Source organism: Ursus arctos, unplaced genomic scaffold (genome assembly GCF_023065955.2).
Source record: "Ursus arctos isolate Adak ecotype North America unplaced genomic scaffold, UrsArc2.0 scaffold_13, whole genome shotgun sequence".
NCBI classification, from domain to species: Eukaryota; Metazoa; Chordata; class Mammalia; order Carnivora; family Ursidae; genus Ursus; species Ursus arctos.
In genome coordinates this window covers 41,670,493-41,690,932 of record NW_026622797.1, presented here as the reverse complement: position 1 = coordinate 41,690,932, position 20,440 = coordinate 41,670,493, and the positions used below count along the sequence as shown (strand labels likewise).

Here is a 20,440-nt window from a genome sequence, read left to right as displayed (position 1 = left end):
TACTGAACCATCTAATGCTTTGACAACTCACTATTGACACACAGGTCTTCTGCACTAGGCCAGGAACTCTGCAAAGACTTGTATTGTGTTGATTAACACCAGTGCTGGAAGGAGAGCCAAACCCATGGAAGATCCTGAATATAAATGGAAAAGCATAGTGTGGTGATTAGGACCATGGACTCTGACCTTAGCCACACTGGGGACCTGGCCCCAGTCCAGTCAGTTGGTATGTGGCTAATATGGGGCAAGCTATTCTGAGCTGCATTTTTCTCATATATAAAATGTGTACAATAATGAGGTTAAGTGAGACTTCACAAAATGGCACTTGGCACATAATAAGTCTCAGTTGATACTGTTGTTTGTTATATGATCTGATACTATTTAACACCTTCAGTTACACTGTCAAAAGTCACATTTTCTATGGGGAATTAAGAAGTGTCAGAATGAGACTCTATCCCCTTCATCCTGTTACTCATTAGGCAAAACTGTGCAGGTTAAAAAAGAATCCAGTGCAATAAGAAGGGCACTGGGCACCTCTGCGACCCAAGGAACCCAACATTTCTGTTACCTAGCTTCCTCACCTCCACAATGGGAACGTTATTAACACTCCCAGTGCCAATCACCAAGGGATGCTGTGAGGACCAGATGCAATAAAGCATGCCAAAGTCGATAAATGGAAGTTCAGATGACTGACCTAATCCACTCTCAGTTCCTCTTCCACGGCACAAACAGGAGAAACCCAGAGCTAAAGCTGAGAGTCACCAAGATACAGTGAAGATCACCATGGCAGGCTGCCTTGGCCAGCTTATCAATAAAGACACAGCTTTCACCTGACCGGAAGCAGTTACTGCAGCTGACCCAATGTTCCTCTGTGGGTCTCGCCCCTGGAGCTAAAAATCACGATGCTGTACCTATACCCATGAAACGAGAAGCTTTGCAAGTGTGCCGTGGGCATTAGTATTTTTTTCAAGGGATGCAAGTGAGTCTAACGTAGAGTGCTCTGTCCAAAGGACACGACGCACCGTCCTTGCGGGCAACTCCCATCGGGTATGGAAGTTTCCTAGCAACATGGTCGGGAGGGGCATACAAACGTCACCACCCACAAGTTCTGTCAACTGGAGAAAAGTTACTGTCACTAAGAAACCAAAGCACAGTCTACTCACCAAACAAACTGCTCGAATGGCCTTCTTTTGATATAGGCTTCAGTTCATTTAATCCCCAGGCGTAACGTTTATAATTATTCCAAGCATGTTTCATCATCTGAGAAAAGAAATGAAAAAGTGATTATAATTTGAATTTGAGAGGTTTTTGCTACAAAATAGATCATATACTGAAGTCCTAAAGGTTAAAACCTTGAAACTCGCTGCTTAGTTAAAAGGATGATGATTAATTAAAAAGGTGGTATGAAAATTAGCACACACATACACACACGTACACATTACCTCTTTTTATTTACAAAAGGAGATTTCTTGTTTAAAAGAGCACCTATCATTTTTTATTTAAATTCAATTAGCCAACATATAGTACATCATTAGTTTCAGATGTAGTGTTCAATAATTCATCAGTTGTATATAACACCCAGCGTTCATCACATCACGTGCCCTCCTTAACGCCCATCACCCAAATACCCCATCCCCCACACACCTCCCCTCCAGCAACTCTCAGTTTGTTTCCTATAGAGTTTTTTATGGTTTTTCTCCCTCACCGATGACTTCCCATTCAGTTTTCCCTCCCCTCCCCTATGATCCTCTGCGCTTTTTCTTATATTCTACCTATGAGTGAAACCATATAATTGTCTTTCTCTGATTGACTTATTTTGCTTAGCATAATACTCTCTAGTTCCATCCACGTCAACGTAAATGGTAACTATTCATCCTTTCTGATGGCTGAGCAATATTCCATTGCATATATGTACCACATCTTCTTTATCCACTCAACTGTCAATGGACATCTCAGGCCTTTTCACAGTTTGGCTATTGTGGACATTGCTGCTAGGAACACTGGGGTGCAGGTGCCCCTTCAGATTACTACATTTGTATCTTTGGGGTAAATACCTACTAGTGCAATTGCTGGGTCATATGGTAGCTCTATTTCTAACTTCTTGAGAAACCTCCACACTGTTTTCCAGAGTGGCTGCACCAGCTTGCATTTCCACCAACAGTGTTAAGAGGGCTCCCCTTTCTCTGCATCCTCACCAACATCTGTCATTTCCTGACTTATTAATTTTAGCCATTCTGACCGGTGTGAGGTAATATCTCATAGTGGTTTTGATTTGTATTTCCCTGATGCCAAGCGATGTGGAATTTTTTTTCATGTGTCTGTTGGCCATTTGTATGTCTTCTTTGGAGAAATGTCTGTTCATGTCTTCTGCCCATTTCTTGCCTGGATTATTTGTTTTTGGGGTGTTGAGGTTGATAAGTTCCTTATAGATCATGGATACTAGTCCTTTACCTGATATGTCCTTTGCAAATATCTTCTCCCATTCCATAGGTTGCCTTTTAGTTTGTTTCCTTTGCTGTGCAAAAGCTTTTTACCTTGATAGAGTCCCAATAGTTCATTTTTGCCTTTGTTGCCCTTGCCTTTGGAGACATGTCTAGCAAGAAGTTGCTGCAGCTGAGGTCAAAGAGGTTACTGCCTATGTTCTCCTCTAGCATTTTGATGAATTCCTGTCTCATATTTCGGTCCTTCATCCATTTTGAGTTTATCTTTGTGTATGGTGTAAGAGAATGGTCCAGTTTCATTCTTCTGCATATGGCTGTCTAATTTTCCTAGCACTATTTATTGAAGACACTGTCCTTTTTGTATTGGATATTCTTTCCTGCTTTGTCAAAGATTAGTTGACCATAGAGTTGAGGGTTCATTTCTGGGTTCTCTATTCTGTTCCATTGGTCTATGTGTCTGTTTTTGTGCCAATACAAAAATGATTTTTTTTTGTCTCGATGATTACAGCTTTGTAATAGAGCTTGAAGTCTGGCATTGTGATGCCACCAGCTTTGGTTTTCTTTTGCAACATTCCCTTGGCTTTTCAGGATCTGTACAAATTTTAGGATTATTTGTTCCAGTTCTGTGAAAAATTTCGATGGTATTTTGATAGGGATTGCATTGAATGTGTAGATTGCTCTAGATAGCATAGACATTTTAACAATATTTGTTCTTCCAATCCATGACTATGAAATATTTTTCTATTTCTTTGTGTCTTCCTCAATTTCTTTCACAAGTATTCTGTAGTTTTTAGAGTACGGTACCTCTTTGGTTAGGTTTCTTCTTAGGTATCTTATAGTTTTTGGTACAATTGCAAATGGGATCAATTCCTTAATTTCTTTTTCTTCTGTCTCATTGTTAGTGTATGGAAATGCAACTGGTTTCTGTGCATTGATTTTTATATCCTGCCATGTTGCTGAATTGTTGTATGAGTTCTAGCAATTGGGGTGGAGTCTTTTGGGTTTTCCACATAAAGTATCATGTCATCTGACAAGAGTGAGAGTTTGACTTCTTTGCCAATCTGAATGCCTTTTATTTCTTTTTGTTGTCTGACTGCTGAGGCTAGGACTTCCAGTACTATGTTGAATAACAGAGGTGAGAGTGGACATCCCTGCCATGTTCCTGACCTTAGGGGAAAAGCTCTCTGTTTTTCCCTGTTGAGAATGGTACTCATTGTGGGCTTTTTGTAGATGGCTTTTATGATATTGAGGTACGTTCCCTCTATTCTTACACTGTGGAGAGTTTTAATCAAGAAAGGATGCTGTATTTTGTCAAATGCTTTTTTTGCATCAACTGAGAGGATCATATGTTTCTTATCTTTTATTAATGTGATCTATCACATTGATTGATTTGTGAATGTTGAACCACCCTTGCATCCCTGGAATAAATCCCACTTGGTCATGGTGAATAATCCTTTTAATGTACTGTTGGATCCTATTGGCTAGGATCTTGTTGAGTATTTTGGTATCCATGTTCATCAGGGATATTGGTCTGTAATTCTCCTTTTTTGGTGGGGACGTTGTCTAGTTTTGGGATCAAGGTAGTGCTAACCTCAGAACGAGTTTGGGAGTTTTCCTTCCCCTTCTATTTTTTGAAGCAGCTTCAGAAAAATATGTTATTAGTTCATCTTTAAATGTTTGGTAGAATCCCCTGGGAAGCCACCAACCCTGGACTCTTCTTTGTTGGGAGATTTTTGCTCACTGCTTCAATTTCCTTGCTGGTTATGGGTCAGTTCAGGTTTTCTATTTCTTCCTGTTTCAGTTTTGGTAGTTTAAAAAGAGCACGTATCATTTTTAATTCAGTTCCCAGTAATAGAAATTTAGCTTATGGTAAAAGGATGAACCATTCTTACATTTAACTATTTCATTCTCATGAAAGATGAACTCTGCAAACAGTCTATATTTAAGATTCTGGTTTTTGCACAAGATTCTGGATTTTGTCAACCTCATAGTATATAGACAAATACACAAGGTTATCACTTTAAATACTTTGATGTATTTTGACCAAGTCTATGTGGAGAAGTCTAGAAGATATAAATGAAACTCTATGATTATATCTAAATTTGGAGAAACTTCAGCTTGTTTTAATCAAATCAATCTTGAATTGTATACATGTGTGTATACCTGTTTAACTGAAGACTGATCCTGTATACTCCCAATCCAGACTCCTTGCACCAGGAAGGTTTTAAAAGGCCAAACCTCTCTGCCACAAATTATATAAATTATTTTTAAATTAGTTTTTAATGAAATTAATTTATCTATATTTAAAGAAAACCAAATTATTTTCTCCTGGTTTACAGATAAAGTTCTCACTTATTGTGCTAAACATTAACTCAAGTAGGAGTAAACGATTTTCAAGGGGAGAAATTGTTCTAAGAGCCTGTCGAAATAGTTGTATAACCACTGTATAACAGTTGTAGAATTTTTTTTACAAAGAGTAGAATTATTTTTTAATACATTTTTTAAAGAGGGCAAAGGACTCCTCATGTACCTAGTATTCATGCCACTATTCCCAATACATTAGCAACAGTAACCAAAATATGGACATAACTTGAAAATGTTCTAATCTGGTTCCATATTTAAGATATCTTAAAAAGTATCTCCTAAAGTTACAAATACCACATGAGGGCTGTTTATCACTAAAAATCTTCAGTGAGATCAATATAATTTTATTAATAAGTCTTCATACGACTCTGAACACAATAATAAACATCTTTCTTTAGCCAATTTTTATATTATAGTCCTATCTCACTACTATTACTATGAATAATAACTACCAAAAATCTGTACAATTTGCTGGGTACTCTGCTAAATGCTCTACATTCAGTATTATACTGAATTATAATTACAACTCTGAAACGTTGTATTACTATTGTTTGGTAGATAAAGAAACTGAGGCTTGGAAGTTAAAACCCAAAGACCTTTATTCAAGGTCCTGTTATTTCTTCACAGCTGAAGAGCCAGGGTTCATCCCTGTGTTGGCCTGACTCCAAAGCCACAGCATTAACCAACGCATTGCATCGTCCTCCTTTAATGAGTCAGCATCAGAACCTTCCTTTGATGAATCAGACTGTTTATCTTCCACCGGTCAATAGAATGTGGACAAGGTAGCATTTTCAAGATTTTCTTACAATTTTATTGGAAAGTATAATAGATTTAAGGATAAACTAACCTGATTTATAATCCCTATTATGCCACTGATTAGTCACATAAACATAGATGAGTCATAGTTTTTACGAGACTTTCTTTATCTGAAAAAATGGGATCATAATTCCTCATGGGGTGTATATAAGGATTACATGAACATAGCTTGTGATTGCACCTACTGTACTATTTCTCACGTGGTGGGTAATCACATGTTTATTGAATTTAACCCTATACTGAAACCAATTAAATTCACATCATAGAAAAAGAACCCAATGAGTGTCTGAAAAGACTAGGGATATGAAATCCACAAAAACACTTTGAGATTACATCTGAGTTTGATTTGGTTTTCATATTAAATGTACTACATTTGGTAAATTTCATTCCTGTAAATTTCCAAAGACACTTTATAAATTCAAAAGCTTTTGAAATATACCTGACACAAGAATAACCACAACAAAACTTTATGATGATTTGTTTCAGTTCTAAGTGGAAACTGGTGTCAGATACTATTAATGACTCAAAGATGGCATAAATCTTTCCCATAGAAGATTGCTGCTTTATCAAAAATTATCATTTATACAATGTACCACTAGTACAGAACCTCCTTGAGTTACCTCTGTAGTATATATTAACCTTTCTCATCTTTTTTCCCCAAGGGAAAATCTGACACTAATTGTTTGGCTTCCTACATTTCAAAAGTTGCTGTGACACATTTCTCAAAATGGGTTCCACATCCCATGAGATTTCTAGGGTTTGAAAGCAAAAAGAAAAAGAAAACCATGTGGTCAAAATACCTTGAATGGAGCATAAAGAGTGGTTTCTCCAGACCTTGTGAAATGAGAAGGAATGGCCATGTTGTTAACTGATTCCAGTGGCTGATGACCTCTGGAAATGATTTACCAAGTTAAAACCAAACAGAAGACATGGTGTGCGTGTCTCTCTCTCTCTCTCTCTCTCTCTCTGTGTGTGTTTAGAATAACACAGAGAATGAACTCACAAGTCATATATAAAGTTAGCTTTGTAACTAAGATTTATGACTTAAACAAATAACTGAAAACATTGAAATGCTACTGGCTTCTAATTTTACAATATTAAGCCACTAGCCAGCTGAGGGACCATGGGGATGAAGGCATTTAATCTCTCTAGACTCAGTGTGCTTATGAGCTGATGGGACAAGAAGGTCACTTCCAAAATTCAACTACTAACAAAGAAGTCCATGGATAGGATTAATCTTCATCTTCACATGCTCCTTAATTTTGTTTTGTAATCTTTCATCAATTTAATTAGAGTTCTACAGCCTGACATCCCTAGTAGAAGGATTAAAATAGGCCTACACTAGAGGTTGATTAGGACTTCAAACACAGCAGTGAAACCCTCATGAAAAAAAACCCTGAAAGCATAAGAAAAATTTATATTTTCCTGAATGCTTATAGTTGCACTAGTGAGGGATAGAGCTAACACATGGTGTGAATGGAAACAAACAGAAGAGAATGATACAAAATTCCAAAATAGCAATCCATTATCTTGACCCAGAGAAACTTGAATTAACACTTAAAATATCCAAAAAATAGCACTATTTCTCCTTGACACTATGCTTATCAAAGAGTCTTCCACTAGCGCTTTCTGCTCAATTGGCATCAGGGCTAAGTAATTAGGCAATGTCATTTACTGAGTGTCTACTACGCTATGAATCATAAGATGCTAAAGGATTAAAAGGAAAGTGTACGTGAGTCTATCATGCTTATACTCTAAGAGATGATGTATGGAAGCTTAACACTGTCTGTTCTTACATACTCATAAATGTTTATAAGTAAAGCAGAATAAGAAAACTAAGGTACCCAATTCTACTGTTGCACCTAATGATTTGTTTTCAATTTTATGTCCTGATATAACCAAGGACATGAGAAGCCATAAGCAAAAAAATGCTTGAATTTCCCCAGGTATGTATAGATTTCATAACTTAACATTTTTGTTGCTAGGAACTACCCTTATAAATATTTTTATTTGCTGATGCTTTAATCATATGATCTTAGGTTATTCACAATAGATCCATTAAAAATCTTTTTGAAAATCACTGTTTTTGCCAGATAGCTCTAACGAAGGCTTGAGGTTTCATTGTCCCTTTAAAAAAGCCTGCAAACTCAGGTCCCACTCATAGCCCCCTCCTGTGCGGTCTTCCACAAAATTTCCATCATTTGTACAGCGTGATCAGAGTAAGTCCCTGGCCCCAGCTGACTGACCTAGGGCCTGGTTCCTGACCCACAGACAGACAACTAAGGGCTGGCCATGAGCCCTGGAGAGGAGGTGTCTGGATGTAAAGCTCTCTCTAATGGATTGACCAAACCCAATCCTCTCCCTGCAGAAGTATAACAGATATTTGCAGAGAATCCAGAGGCCACGGTGAGGGAGAAGCAGGCAAGTACAAACACACAAAGAGAAAAGGCCATAAAAGGAGTTATGAGGCAGATGAAATCATGAGGGAGACAGAAGATGAGGAGAGAAAAGCAAGAGGAGGCCGGGAAGCAGACATGGTGCCCCAAGGGAGTTAGGCGAGGTCTGTAGAGCCGCTGTAGCACTTCAAACAATGCTGCTGAAACCTGAATGTTGATGAATTACCTACTCCAGTGAGGTGTGGCTCTGCCTGCTGAGACTGTTTACTTACTTCCCCATGTGTCCTTCTAGAAAATGTCACCTATTGAAGAGGAATGTGAAAGAGCAGATCACAGGTGCAGACATCTGACAAACTGAGTTCATATCCCAGTCCCACCATCATTAATACGACTCTAAGTGAGGCAAGGAATCTCTCTGAACCCACGTTCCACGCCCATAAAATGTAAATAAATAAAAGTACTAGCCTCATTGGTTATCATGATGATTAAGTAAAATAATGCACGTAAAGAGCCTAATACATTGCCTGACACAGAGTAAGTGCATGATAAATTACAGGCACTATGCTTATTTTTATTAAAAACCTAAGCACGTCTCTGATCATTGTAATCTGAACAAGCATCACACTTTTTCCTAAAAACATATATAAATAGGAGGGACAAATATACATAAAACCAGGCAAACCTATTTAGCACACAAACTCTAAATCTATGTATTTACAAATATATACAACTATTTGGTATCCAAAAGGTGGAAGAAGAAAGAATGATGTAAGGCAATATGGGTCAACGTTAATTCTGAAGATTCATATACTGGCTTGCTTGAAATCTTAGTTGTGCCAGGTATGCTTGCAATCTAGGGGGTTTGCCTGAGGGATGTGGGGGCTGATCCAGGGCAGAGATATGCCCACAAGAGGCAGTAATGCACAACAAGCTTTATTGGGTGGTGCCTGGACAGGGCTGCATGAGAAGTGGAAGTCCTTCACAGCAAGACTGTCCAGGGCGCCTGGGTGGCTCAGTCAGCTGAGTGGCTGACTCTTGGTTTTGGCTCAAGTCATGATCTCAGGGTTGTGGGATCAAGCCCTGTGTAGGGCTCCACGCTCAGTGCGGGGTCTGCTTGAGATTCTCTGCCTCTTCCTCTCCCTTTGCCCTTCCCCCCACTCACACATGCACACTCTCTTTCTAAAATAAATAAATATATAAAATCTCAAAACAAAAATAAAAACAAAAAACAAGAGGCTTAAGGAAAAGAAGCCATTCTCCAGAAAAAAAGGAGAGCAAGGGAACTCCCAGGAGAGAGGGAGCTTACATGCTAAGTGACTTCACTCAGAAGCATGAGAGGGAGTCTCTGGGTCAGAGAGCTCCAGAAGGGAGTAGCAGCCTGGGGAATTAAAACCACAAGGCCCTATCTTATCAATGGCCAACAGATGCTGGGTAAGGTTTCACAGAGTATGTAAAGCAGGCAGGCTGTAAATGGCTAAAACTCTGCTTGTATTTTTTATTTTTTTAGCAATTGAATGTGTAAAAATTTGAATTTAGTATCAATGGGCTACTGAGCTAACATTTTAGCCTACATACATGAGCAACTCAAGGACCAAAAGACAGAGGCCCCCTTTGGCTCATTTCTATAACAGCTTGACGTTTGGCTCTAAAAGGAAGAAACTGTAACACAGTTGACACTCACATTCCCCCTGTTCTGGAGAACAGGAAGGGCTGTGCCTGGTTCAGGCAAGGTCTAGGGTTGTGAGGTCAATCCACCTCACTGATTGTTAAAGCAGAAATGGATAGCATTCACTCTTGAGATTACACTTATAGTTGATGTTTTGTAAAACATGGATTTTAAAAGCCTGACAGTAGAGTCTATCAAACTTTGCGTGAAATGATTTGATTGTTCCATGAAAGTACCTTCTGGAACTTTCAGATAAAATCTCAAACACAAAACATTTTTAAGATCACTGTATCAGCCTTCCTTCTTTTAATCTTCGGTGGACTGGGAAGTGGCAGAAAGGAAAAATAAAAAGGAATTTCATGGAATGAAGTCACAGCTTCTCTAAAACCTCAATTACCCACTGGAGAAGACTTTCTCCATGTGTGAACACAAGACAACAATGTAGCCACGCCTTCTTGTTATCTGAAGCTACACCACTGCTTACATTTCCCTGTGGGAATGAAGGCCCAGAGAACCGGATGGAGCATTAGGCCAGGGGAGACCTGGTGCTGAGGCCAGCTGTCAGAGGGAGCAAAGCAAGCAGGCTTCCCCTGGGAAAGACGGAGCCCTGCTGCCTAAGAGTCTGATCTCACAAACCCTTAGTTTTCTCATCTTAAAAAAATAATAATCAATTGTAACAAAGTTACCACTGTAGTGCCTGATGTTAATAGTGGGGTGTGTTGGGGCAGGGATAAATGGGAACGCTCTATACTTTCCATTCTATTTTGCTAATAACCTAAAACTGCTCTAAAAAAATAAAGTACATATTTAAGAAAAGAGTAAAATCACCTTCCTCACAGAATGGTCAAGAGATCAAATCGGATATTGCACCTGGCTAGAAGATGTCCAAGGAGTACTGCTGGCCTCCATCCACACTACCTCCTCATTGCCCTCCTAGGCCACAAGAATTAAGCAGAGATAAGGGAGAACAGCCTGAAAAAAGAGGACACTTAGCTACACTCAGAGTAGGTAAGGCAATTCAGGGAGAAGTGAATTAACAGGATAGAAAAGGAAAGAGGCCAATGTCACGTACAGATGACAGAATGCAGAGCGTGGTATGACAGCATTTACAGAGACTGCAGGCCTGGAGTCTACCACAATTACAGCGTTTAGCATCCTCTAACAGGCACCAAGATGCACTGCAGACAGTCCTGGGAAGGATGCTCTCTTGACGCAGTGCTTCCCTGAGCAAGGCCTGAGTCTAGTACCCTTCTATCTGTCATTGCCCACTGAAGAAAAACCCTCCCAGCCATGAGAGTTTCCAATTTTACCCCATATCAAATTAAAACATTCATTCATGAGCCTTGCTCAATTTATCTCTTTCAAATGCTGAAATAGATTAGTTCTCTGTCCCTTACTCCAAGGCTGCTAAAGTGTTCTGTTTCCAAGATTCTTTTTCCAAATGTTACAATGCCAATTGCTACTTATTGAGTACCTATTGGTGGTATGATGTGAATTATAAATGAGGATGGAGCAGGTCGCCAGATTTAGGAAATAAGAAAATTCCATGTGACATACTTACATAAAATACACATGTTTATCTGACATGCAAATTTTAACAGAGTCCTGTATTTCATCCAGCAACCCTAAGACAGAAGGACAGAACACATTCAATACCTGTTTCCGTGTCCAGGATCAGCTCCCTGGCTTGTGCCCTGCTCTACCATGGGCCTGAAAGAGGGACTGAAAACTCAAGGGCCAGACAGAAACAGAATGGCCAGGTCCAGAGCAACCGGGAATGATAGGGCAGGCGGTAAAACAGGGGTGAAGGCCCTGACTAAAGCCACTTTTAAAAAACACTAAGCTTGCTTTTAAGGTTTGAGCCAGGTTTTTGCGAGGTCTAGGGGGAAAAAAAAGTTTGTTAGCTAAAGAAAAAAAAATATATCTGTGAGCCACAGATCAGCCCACAGAGCAGCAGTTTGCAGTGCAATCTCTGGCTTATGGGCACATGTCTAGATCTGACCGCTCTGTGTTTCGGTCTGCGGGCATATTGCTTACCCACATGCGCTCAGCAGGCAGCGCCTGGCCCACCTCTGGCACAGGCTGCAGTCACTGCCTGCTCTTGGACTGTGCTGGCCCCACCATCGGTCCTGTCCCTTTGCCAAGAATGACTGGAGTTAGCAAGGTCCTTGAGACCTGAGATGTATAAAGCACTATGCATACACTTCTCAGTACTTCTCTTCTGCTGGATTTCACATTTTAGAAAGCATTTACAATTTTAAATGCTCTGTTTTATAAATCAAACTGTAGGAGTTGAAAAGGAGGAAGTGACTGAACTTTGTCAATCATCTATCACAAGGTACCATAAGGGGATCCTGATAACAATTTACCACATACTTACTCTTCACAATGTCCCTGTGAGGTATTATTACCCCATTTTACAGGTAAGAAAGCTGAGGCCAAGCACAGGTGCAGAGGGAGAGCAAGGCTGTGAACTCACTAGTTCTGATTCTCACCACTATACCATTTAAGAGAGCCCCCACATTTTTTTTCTGCTTGTCAACTTTTTTTTTTTGCTTTTTTAACATTTATTTATTTAGAGAGAGCACACGTGTGTGGGGGGAGGGGCATGGGGAGAGGGAGGGAGAGACTCTCAAGCAGACTCCTTGGAGCCAGGTGTGGGGCTCCATCTCACAACCCTGAGATGGTGACCTGAGCTGAAACCAAGAGTTGTATGCTTAACTGACTGAGCCACCCAGGCGCCCCCGCTTCTTGTCAACCTTAAGATAGTGAAACCCAGCCTCCAAGTCTTCCCGCTGCTCTGCATACACAGGGCAGCCCTCTCTGGGGTCCAAGGAGATAGCCAGGCCTGGCACCAAATGGCACTCACCAAACCAAGCTTGTGAGCCAGCTCAAGGAAAGAAGCTTGCAGCACTGCCTCTCCCTGTCTGCCTCGCATCCTTCGTGACCTTCCTTCCGCTCCACTTCGGTGCACCTTCCAGCTCTGTCCCCTGCTCTTCTCCTCCTGGCCCTGCAGACGACCTGCGCAGAGAAGATGGCCGCCCCACCCGTCACCGCCTCTCCTTCACACCAAGCTGCTGCCTGCACCTGCACCTGCTCTCTTCAGCTGCGCCGGTTCCTGAGCTTTATCACCACCACGGGGGCTACGCGTGGCCAGTTTTTCTTTCCTTTTCACCACTACTCTTCTTTCTCGTCTCCGTGTGAGCCATTTGTTTGTCACCAGGTACTTGAAGCTGCCTCGTAACCACCGAGGGGATATGCACATGTGCGTATTTTCTTCAGAGTCAGATGTCCTGAATTCTCCCACAGCCAATTTTAGTATACCTTTTTTTTTTCTAAGACAGCAGAAGATACATAAAGGAGGAGTAATTATTTAATGCTATTGTATGAACCCCAATGGGCCACTGAGCATTAATTCCCCAGTGAACTGAAAGAGTGGTTAGCAGTAGCAATCTCTTTAGAAAAAGAGTCAGAATGCTTGATAAAGCCAGTTTTAAAAAATGAGAATTCTAGTTAATCACTACTTGTGAGGACAGATTGTCCTGTTTCTAAGAATTATCTTATTCCCTAAGAAAGAGCCAGTTTTTGTACAGCTAGCTCAGAGAACTGAATCGTTTGCTATTTAATGGTCCTCTTCCTTTGTGACCAAATTCTGACACTACTTTATAAAACTTCTGTGCTATTACCAAGTAGAGGAAGGTACAGGGCAAACAACAACAACAACAACAGCAAAATAAAACAAAATAAACAAAAACTGTAAACCACAAGAACTCCCAACTTGACTAAAATGTTTAATACATATCTCTGAAATATTCTAAGTAATAGTAAGTTAGCATCTCAAAAGTTAGAGGTTAGAAAAAGGTTTGTCGATATGTGAGTATTGAGTACATAGCTTTTTTGGGAAGAAGCATCGTTACTGAGAACGTTTTGCACATCGACAAGCTCTGCATCAGCTGAGGGTCTACCACTGGCAGTTATTTCCTCATCAAAAATATCAGTCTTGTGATTAATGACAACGGTCTCTTTATACAGATGTTGTCACTCAAGTTCAAAGGTTCAACCTCAGGGTTTTGAGTCTGATGGTTTTTAATTGACCTAAAACTGCATTCATTAGATTACCCTGGCTAAGACCTCTGTGGTCAATGGGAGGTCAGCGAGTGTTCCCTTGCTGGTCTGATGCCAGCTGATCTCCCCTGCCTGGTGCCCAGGAAAAGGGCTGGTCAGGCTTTTCCAAACTGGGAAGCATCAGCAGCTACAGATCTTTGCGAGCAATCAGGAAAAACTGCTGTCCCTTGTTGGGATATCATGAAGCTCTCTTTGTTCTAAAAGGAGATTTATTTTTCCATAGAAATATTTTTCCATAGAAAACAAATACTATTCTCATGGAGTGTCTCATCTCAAAAGATTTAAGTTTTAATATTTGTAATAAAAAGGCAAATCCAAACGTTCTTTTAACTCATGCATGTCATTCTACAGCTGCCAATTTTCACTACATTTATCTTTTTTGCACTAGTGACATAATGATTTTTTAGAACTGAAACATGCTCTCTTTAAGGGATTTGCTTACAGATTTGTCACGTTCATAATGACAGAGAACTTTTTGGTTTTTAATATTCCTTTTTTAAACTTTCCAAATACCATGATTTAGAACATAATTAATGATAAATGAAAAAAATTAGCTTGAAATTTATATAAAAATGGGCAAAAATCAGATATATTTTTAAAAATTATATATATATATATATATTTATTTATTTATTTATTTATTTATTTTTAAGTAAACAAACCAGCCCTAGGTAGTCAAACCTTGTTCTGCTTCACTTAGCAAGAGGGTTACAGGGCACAAGTTATTCCTTTTTTTTCCCCTTCTTTCATGTATATATTCCTTGAATAGGCTTTATCTTTTAGAGCAGTTCTAGGTTCCCAGTGAGACTGAGCAAACAGTACAGAGATTTCCCATACACTCCCTGCCCGAACACCATACAACCACCTCCACTATCAATATCATGTGCCAGCAATGATACATTTGTTGTATCCATGAAGCTACATGACACATCATAATCACCCAAGTCCACAACTTACATTAGGGTTCACTCTTGTTCTTGCACATTCCATGGATTTTGAAAAATGTGTAACAACTTGTATCCACCACTACAGTATTATACAGAATAGTTTCACTACCATATAAATCCTCTGTGCTCTAGCTTTTCATCCCTACCCCCACCCCACTCATGAAACCAATGATCTTTTACTGTCTCCCCATTTTTGCCTTGTCCAGAATTTCATATAGTTGGAATTAGATAGTATATAGTCTTTTCATATTGGCTTTTTTAACTTAGTAAATATGCATTTGAGGTTCCTCCATGTCTGAATTTGCATGGCTTCCTAACTCATTTCATTTTAGAGACTGAATAACAGTCCATTGTCTGGATGTACCAAAGTTTATGTATCCATTCACCTTCTGAAGGACATCTTGATTGCTTCCAAATTTTGGCAATTAGGAATAAAGCTGCTAACAAAAAAGAAATGGCAGGACACAACTGTTTTCTTTCCAAATTAAAACCAGTTAAAAGATTATAAATTGTAATTTTCTAAGTTACTATTATTTGAAGGTAGAATGTATTAGTTATGAATGTATTAGTTATAAATGTCACACAGTATAGGAGAATAAGTTTTAAACCTTCTGAAATGATTACCCTTAAAATTGTTCATTATTAATGAATAGTTGGGATGCCCATTATCATTCTAGAATTCATGATTTTATATGATTCTAAAAGTAATCCTTCTGTATACTGGAGGTAACAATTTTAGCCATTATCTGGGCATAGCAGTAATAAAAATGTTGTATTAAAAGGTGGTATTTTAAAAATTACTTGTGAAAAGCAATATTTATGTATACTAAATGCAGAAGCGCTGGTCCTGAGTACAATCTTGGAGTAGCAACTAGTATTTCTACAAGACTTATAATCCATAATTGGTGCATCACATAAAGTACTTCCTCATCATCCTTAATAACAGAGCCAGCATTTATTGAACATTTATGTGTCAGGAAATATGTAGAGCACTTACATTCTCTCTCAGTCCTTTGCAACAACCCTGCAAGGAAGGTAGTCTCCCCACTGAGATTCCCATTGCACAGATGAAGAAATCAAGAGGTTATGCAATTTCTCAGTGTCAGACCTCTAACAAGTGGTGCAGGTTGGCTCTGAATTCAGGCTGACTCCGAAGCCTATGACACACTGTCTTGTACACTGTCCTGAAGTAAACATATGACCCCTGCAATCTGGGGAATTTGCCTTCCAAATAAGCTTCCAAAAAACTATTAACTCATGTGTTACTGATACACCTCTTTGTATGTTTTCTATTACCTATTAAATTATTCTAGGGAAATTAAACTTTTTAATAGTGAAACTTTCAGGAACATGACATATAAAACCACCTTCTAATTTTTCTTTTTTTTGAAAACCTTCCGGATATAGAGGAGAAACATTATATTGGTAGATTAAGGAACTGAAATGAAAATAAGACAATCTCTTGCTTCTAGTGCCCTCTAGGATAAAGATATCTTACATACATTGAGAAAGAATCTTGCTTCACATTAATTTTAACCTAAAAGTGCCTTCCTTTGAAAGATGTTCATTCTTCTCTACTTGGACATCCTACAGTGCTCATAAGTTTATTCTTGGTTTCACAGTAGGTGACATTTTATCACCAATGGAACACCCTAATAATTTTGTTTTGTGGCTTTTGAAAAAAGACATATTACTCAATATGAGTTTAAATGTCAATAGCACACTATAAATTGCCCCTAAATTGGCAGCATCAGATTTTTCACTAAACACCTGCATTTAAAAAAGTAGAGATATTGATCATTTTTCAATGCTCTTTCTACTACAGATCCATTTAGACTTTTACTATGTAACTATGACTATTACTAGAGATAGAAAACAATTATCTTGGACTCTATGTGATATGATTTTTAAAGTAAGCATTAACATACAGTATGCTTATATCATTGATCATCCTATAAACTAAGATTCTCTATGGACTAAAGATCATCTGAGATGTTTTGTAAGTGATGGCAAGTATTTTCTGGGCTTGAAAATGCATTACTCTAACCATTCTGTTAGAACTTTAAAATCTGATAAAGCCTAATTTTTTTTTTCAAATGGTAGAAAGAAATAATCATCATTTATTCTGTTGCTGGATGGCAAGTGCCCAGCATTAAATATATGCCAAATTCAGTGACCTGTTAAAGTAGACTGCATTTCTTAGTATTAGCTTTGGGAACAAATGACTTCCAATTTTCTTCAGCTATTTTACAGCTTAAAGATCAGGCAAATACTTTCATAAATTTAAGAGGGAGGAAAAAAAGATGCCAAGTTTATCAGCAGAAATCAAATTATTTTACTATTCAAAAAGATGACACAAAACAATAATAAAAATGGGAACAATGAATCTATATTCTACCTATTGCAGATAATATAGGTTGACTTAGCCCAAAATCTCCTTCTCTTGTTTGTCTCCAGAACATGAGCTATAAAAGCCAAAGGTATGCTTTCCTAGCCTCCCCACAGCTCAAGGTGGCTCTGTGACAAAGCTCTGGCCAGTGAGACATTTGCTGATGTCTGCTGGCAGCTCTGCTTTGCCTCTTCTTTCTGCCTTGAATGAGGCATGATGTGAGCAGGTGAGCTGTCAGCGTGGCTATTCCGCTGCCATAAATGAGCGTAGGCTCAGGAGCACTGCAGAGGCATCATCCAACCAAGGCCCTCCCACCCCCCGTTATGTTTTAAGTTCACACTAAGGTTATTTTGCTAAGCATGTAAGGGAGGATTGTTATCATCAGGGAAAGGACAGGTGACACTGAGTCTGTCACTTGCCTCGCCCAAGCAACCTGGGGCTGTGTCGATGTGAGGGAGAGGAAATGAACTATTACCTTTAAGAAGATGGCCAAAAACTTTTTTTGGTTTGTTTGTTTTTGCCTAGAATATCCTAAAAATGGAGCCAATGATGAACTAAGAAAAGGAGCAGAGTTTGGGAACAGCAGCTCATATTAACTGGATAACTGAATTAATTTTCACTTTGGGACTCGTGTGTGTGTGTGTACACATGTGCATGTGTATTTCATGTTTGGTCAGAAAAATGTGCCACCATAAAACAGACTTCACTCTAGAGAACAAACTGAGGGTTGCTGAAGGGGAGGTGGGTGGGGGGGATGAGCTAAATGGGTGATGGGCACTGAGGAGGGCACTTGTTGGGATGAGCACTGGGTGTTTTATGTAAGTGCTGAATCACTAAATTCTACTCCTGAAACTAATATTACACTATGTGTCAACTAACTGAAATTTAAATAAAAACTTGAAATTAAAGGGAAAAAAAACAATGAAGGTTATTGTAACTTAACTCATAGACTATCAACCACCAATGAATTTAACATCTGAGTCCCTATCTTTTGGTTGTTTTTTGAGTGATCAGATCAAAACTGGACTTATACCATACCCCCACTTAAGGGAAATAGGAAGTTTTTCTTTGCATTATTTATTTTCAAAATATTGCTTGGTAGCTGAAATTGCCCTAAACTGCTCTAAATGGTTGCATGATAATAAATCATATGATTTATCACAGAAATTATGGTAGTTGAGTCCTCTGTCCAAGCTTTAAATGACTGACATGTTACAGGGGCTATGGGGAGGGGCATAAATGGTTAACAAAATAGGTATGTAATCAGGGTTCCCGGATTCACCTACAAAACAGTTAACTTTACAGGACAATTTGACTTTTCTTTCCTCCACCTTGCTTGAAAAAAGTAAAATATTTCTTCAGAGTGGGATAAATTATTCAAATAAACATGGTTATCAGAGAAGACGACTACGTTGTATTTTCGGACAAAAATCTCAAATATTAGTTAAATTATCTTCTATAATATAATTATCCACAGCACTGGTAAAAACGGAATTACTCTAATACTTGCATCCCATTCTTGTTAACTATATTACATAGCTTAGTCTACCTGAAAAGGCCTCTCGTTAAAAAATATGTAGAAAGGTATTTTTACTTAATACTATGCTTCGAGTTAGTAAAACTAATAACACTAGCTGAAAAGTTTAATTGTTTATCTACTTTTATAGAGTTACATGGCTGAGTTACAATTTCTTTTTCTCAAAAATAAAATTTCTCTCCCTCAAATATGTGTGTGTGTATATATATGAAAGAATACATTTCCCCCATGTTTTATTATAACTACACCAAATTTTGTTTAAAAGGTCAGTATACTTGTGATCTTCAACTACCAATTTCCATATAAAATTGGCCCTCTAACACTATGTATTTTCTTCTCATTGTTTGAACAATATTAGAATTCCATATCCTTCGTTTCTGGAAACGAGACCGTTGTTCCAAATAGAGAAGTATGACCTTCTACAGTTGACAGAAAATACCTTCCAAGTACTGAATATAAAATACTGTCCTTGGCTTAGGACTCTTTAACTTAATTTAAAATATCCTTGTTTAAAATGCTCCTCAGAACCAGAGAATATTTTGCCTTCTTCCAGGATGCTCTGTCAGGATTTATGAGGAATCTGTCCATCCTCCCCACTTCCTTAGTCCTGTCTTAGAAGAAGGATGCCCTTCCAGCAGCTAATTACTCATCTTTGAATTTACTGACAAAGATCTGAGGTCCTAGAATCTAATGGATCAAATGCATGGCCTGCAAATATTTATCCATGTTTGCCCACAGGAAACAGGCTGGGCAGAGGGGAGGGTGTTAGAGCGGCCTCAGCCCTCCTTCACACTGGCTGGCTCTGTAGAACATGCTCTCACAACAGGAAGCAGACCAAACTTTTGTCAGTCAGGCAGAGAGAAAATTCCGGGACAAATTGTTAGCAGCGGGGTGCAACTGCCTGTCTGTTCCAGTACTAGACTCTACGGACCCCAGTTCCAACTCCATTCCCACAGGTTCCTTTGTGCCTGGCTGACCCGTTCATTCCTTCCACAAACATCTGAGCATTGACAGCTACATAACCCACACTGCCTTCCGTGCCTGTCCACCAGGGGCTAACCTTTGCACAGGTGAATGTCTGTAAGTCTTATCAGTGCTCCTAAGTACTTCAGTTCTGGGTCTACTTCTGCTCTTCTGCTTTTTCTCCTCTCTGACTTGGATCTTTCGGTACTGGGCTCTGTTCAGCTTCGACCCATGACTACCATGATACACGGTGCTGGTATTCTTTGAAACCCAGACTCACACCTCAACTCTATTCTCAGGATTACTGGTAACCATCTCTTGTAAAGAAACTGCCTTCCTAGCATGGTCTCTAGCCTTTGGGCCCTGTTAACTACTGGCCTAGTCCATCAAATAAAATGCCACTATACGTGCTCACACGTATGTATACTTCCACAACGCCAGAAGCAAGTGCTGTGATGCTTGCTACTGAGCTGATCCCATTTACAAGGTGTTTTTGTTTTTTTCTACTGAGTAACCTGCGTAGATGCTGATTCATTACAATTCAAGGTACCTCTCTCCTAAATCAAGAAATTCTTGATAGAGAAACTTAGGCATTCCTCCATGTTTTTCTAAGAGTTTTTCCAAAATGTCTTCAGCACAAGGGTCTAAATAGTGAAGGGGCAATTAAGATTTGGGTAATAGTCATTTCAAAATTGAAGGAAGGCTTTGACTACTTTTCAACTTTTATATAGCTCGATCTTTAGCGTGGTGCTCAAGGGCGTAGCCAAGTCTGCAGTGAGGTGGCTGCTGACAGATA

At 39.1% G+C, this 20,440-nt stretch overlaps 1 protein-coding gene across 3 annotated transcripts in view; it reads right to left on the bottom strand.

The window, feature by feature from the left end:
* The window catches only part of MAN1A1 (mannosidase alpha class 1A member 1), a 162,839-nt gene that overhangs the window by 119,549 nt on the left and 22,850 nt on the right, over positions 1-20,440 (bottom strand). For all 3 annotated transcript variants that reach the window (XM_057311113.1, XM_044386280.3, XM_026504714.4), the window contains exon 3: positions 1,164-1,260. In XM_057311113.1, the coding sequence (XP_057167096.1) occupies positions 1,164-1,260 (97 nt within the window). The remainder of the gene's footprint in view (positions 1-1,163; positions 1,261-20,440) is intronic.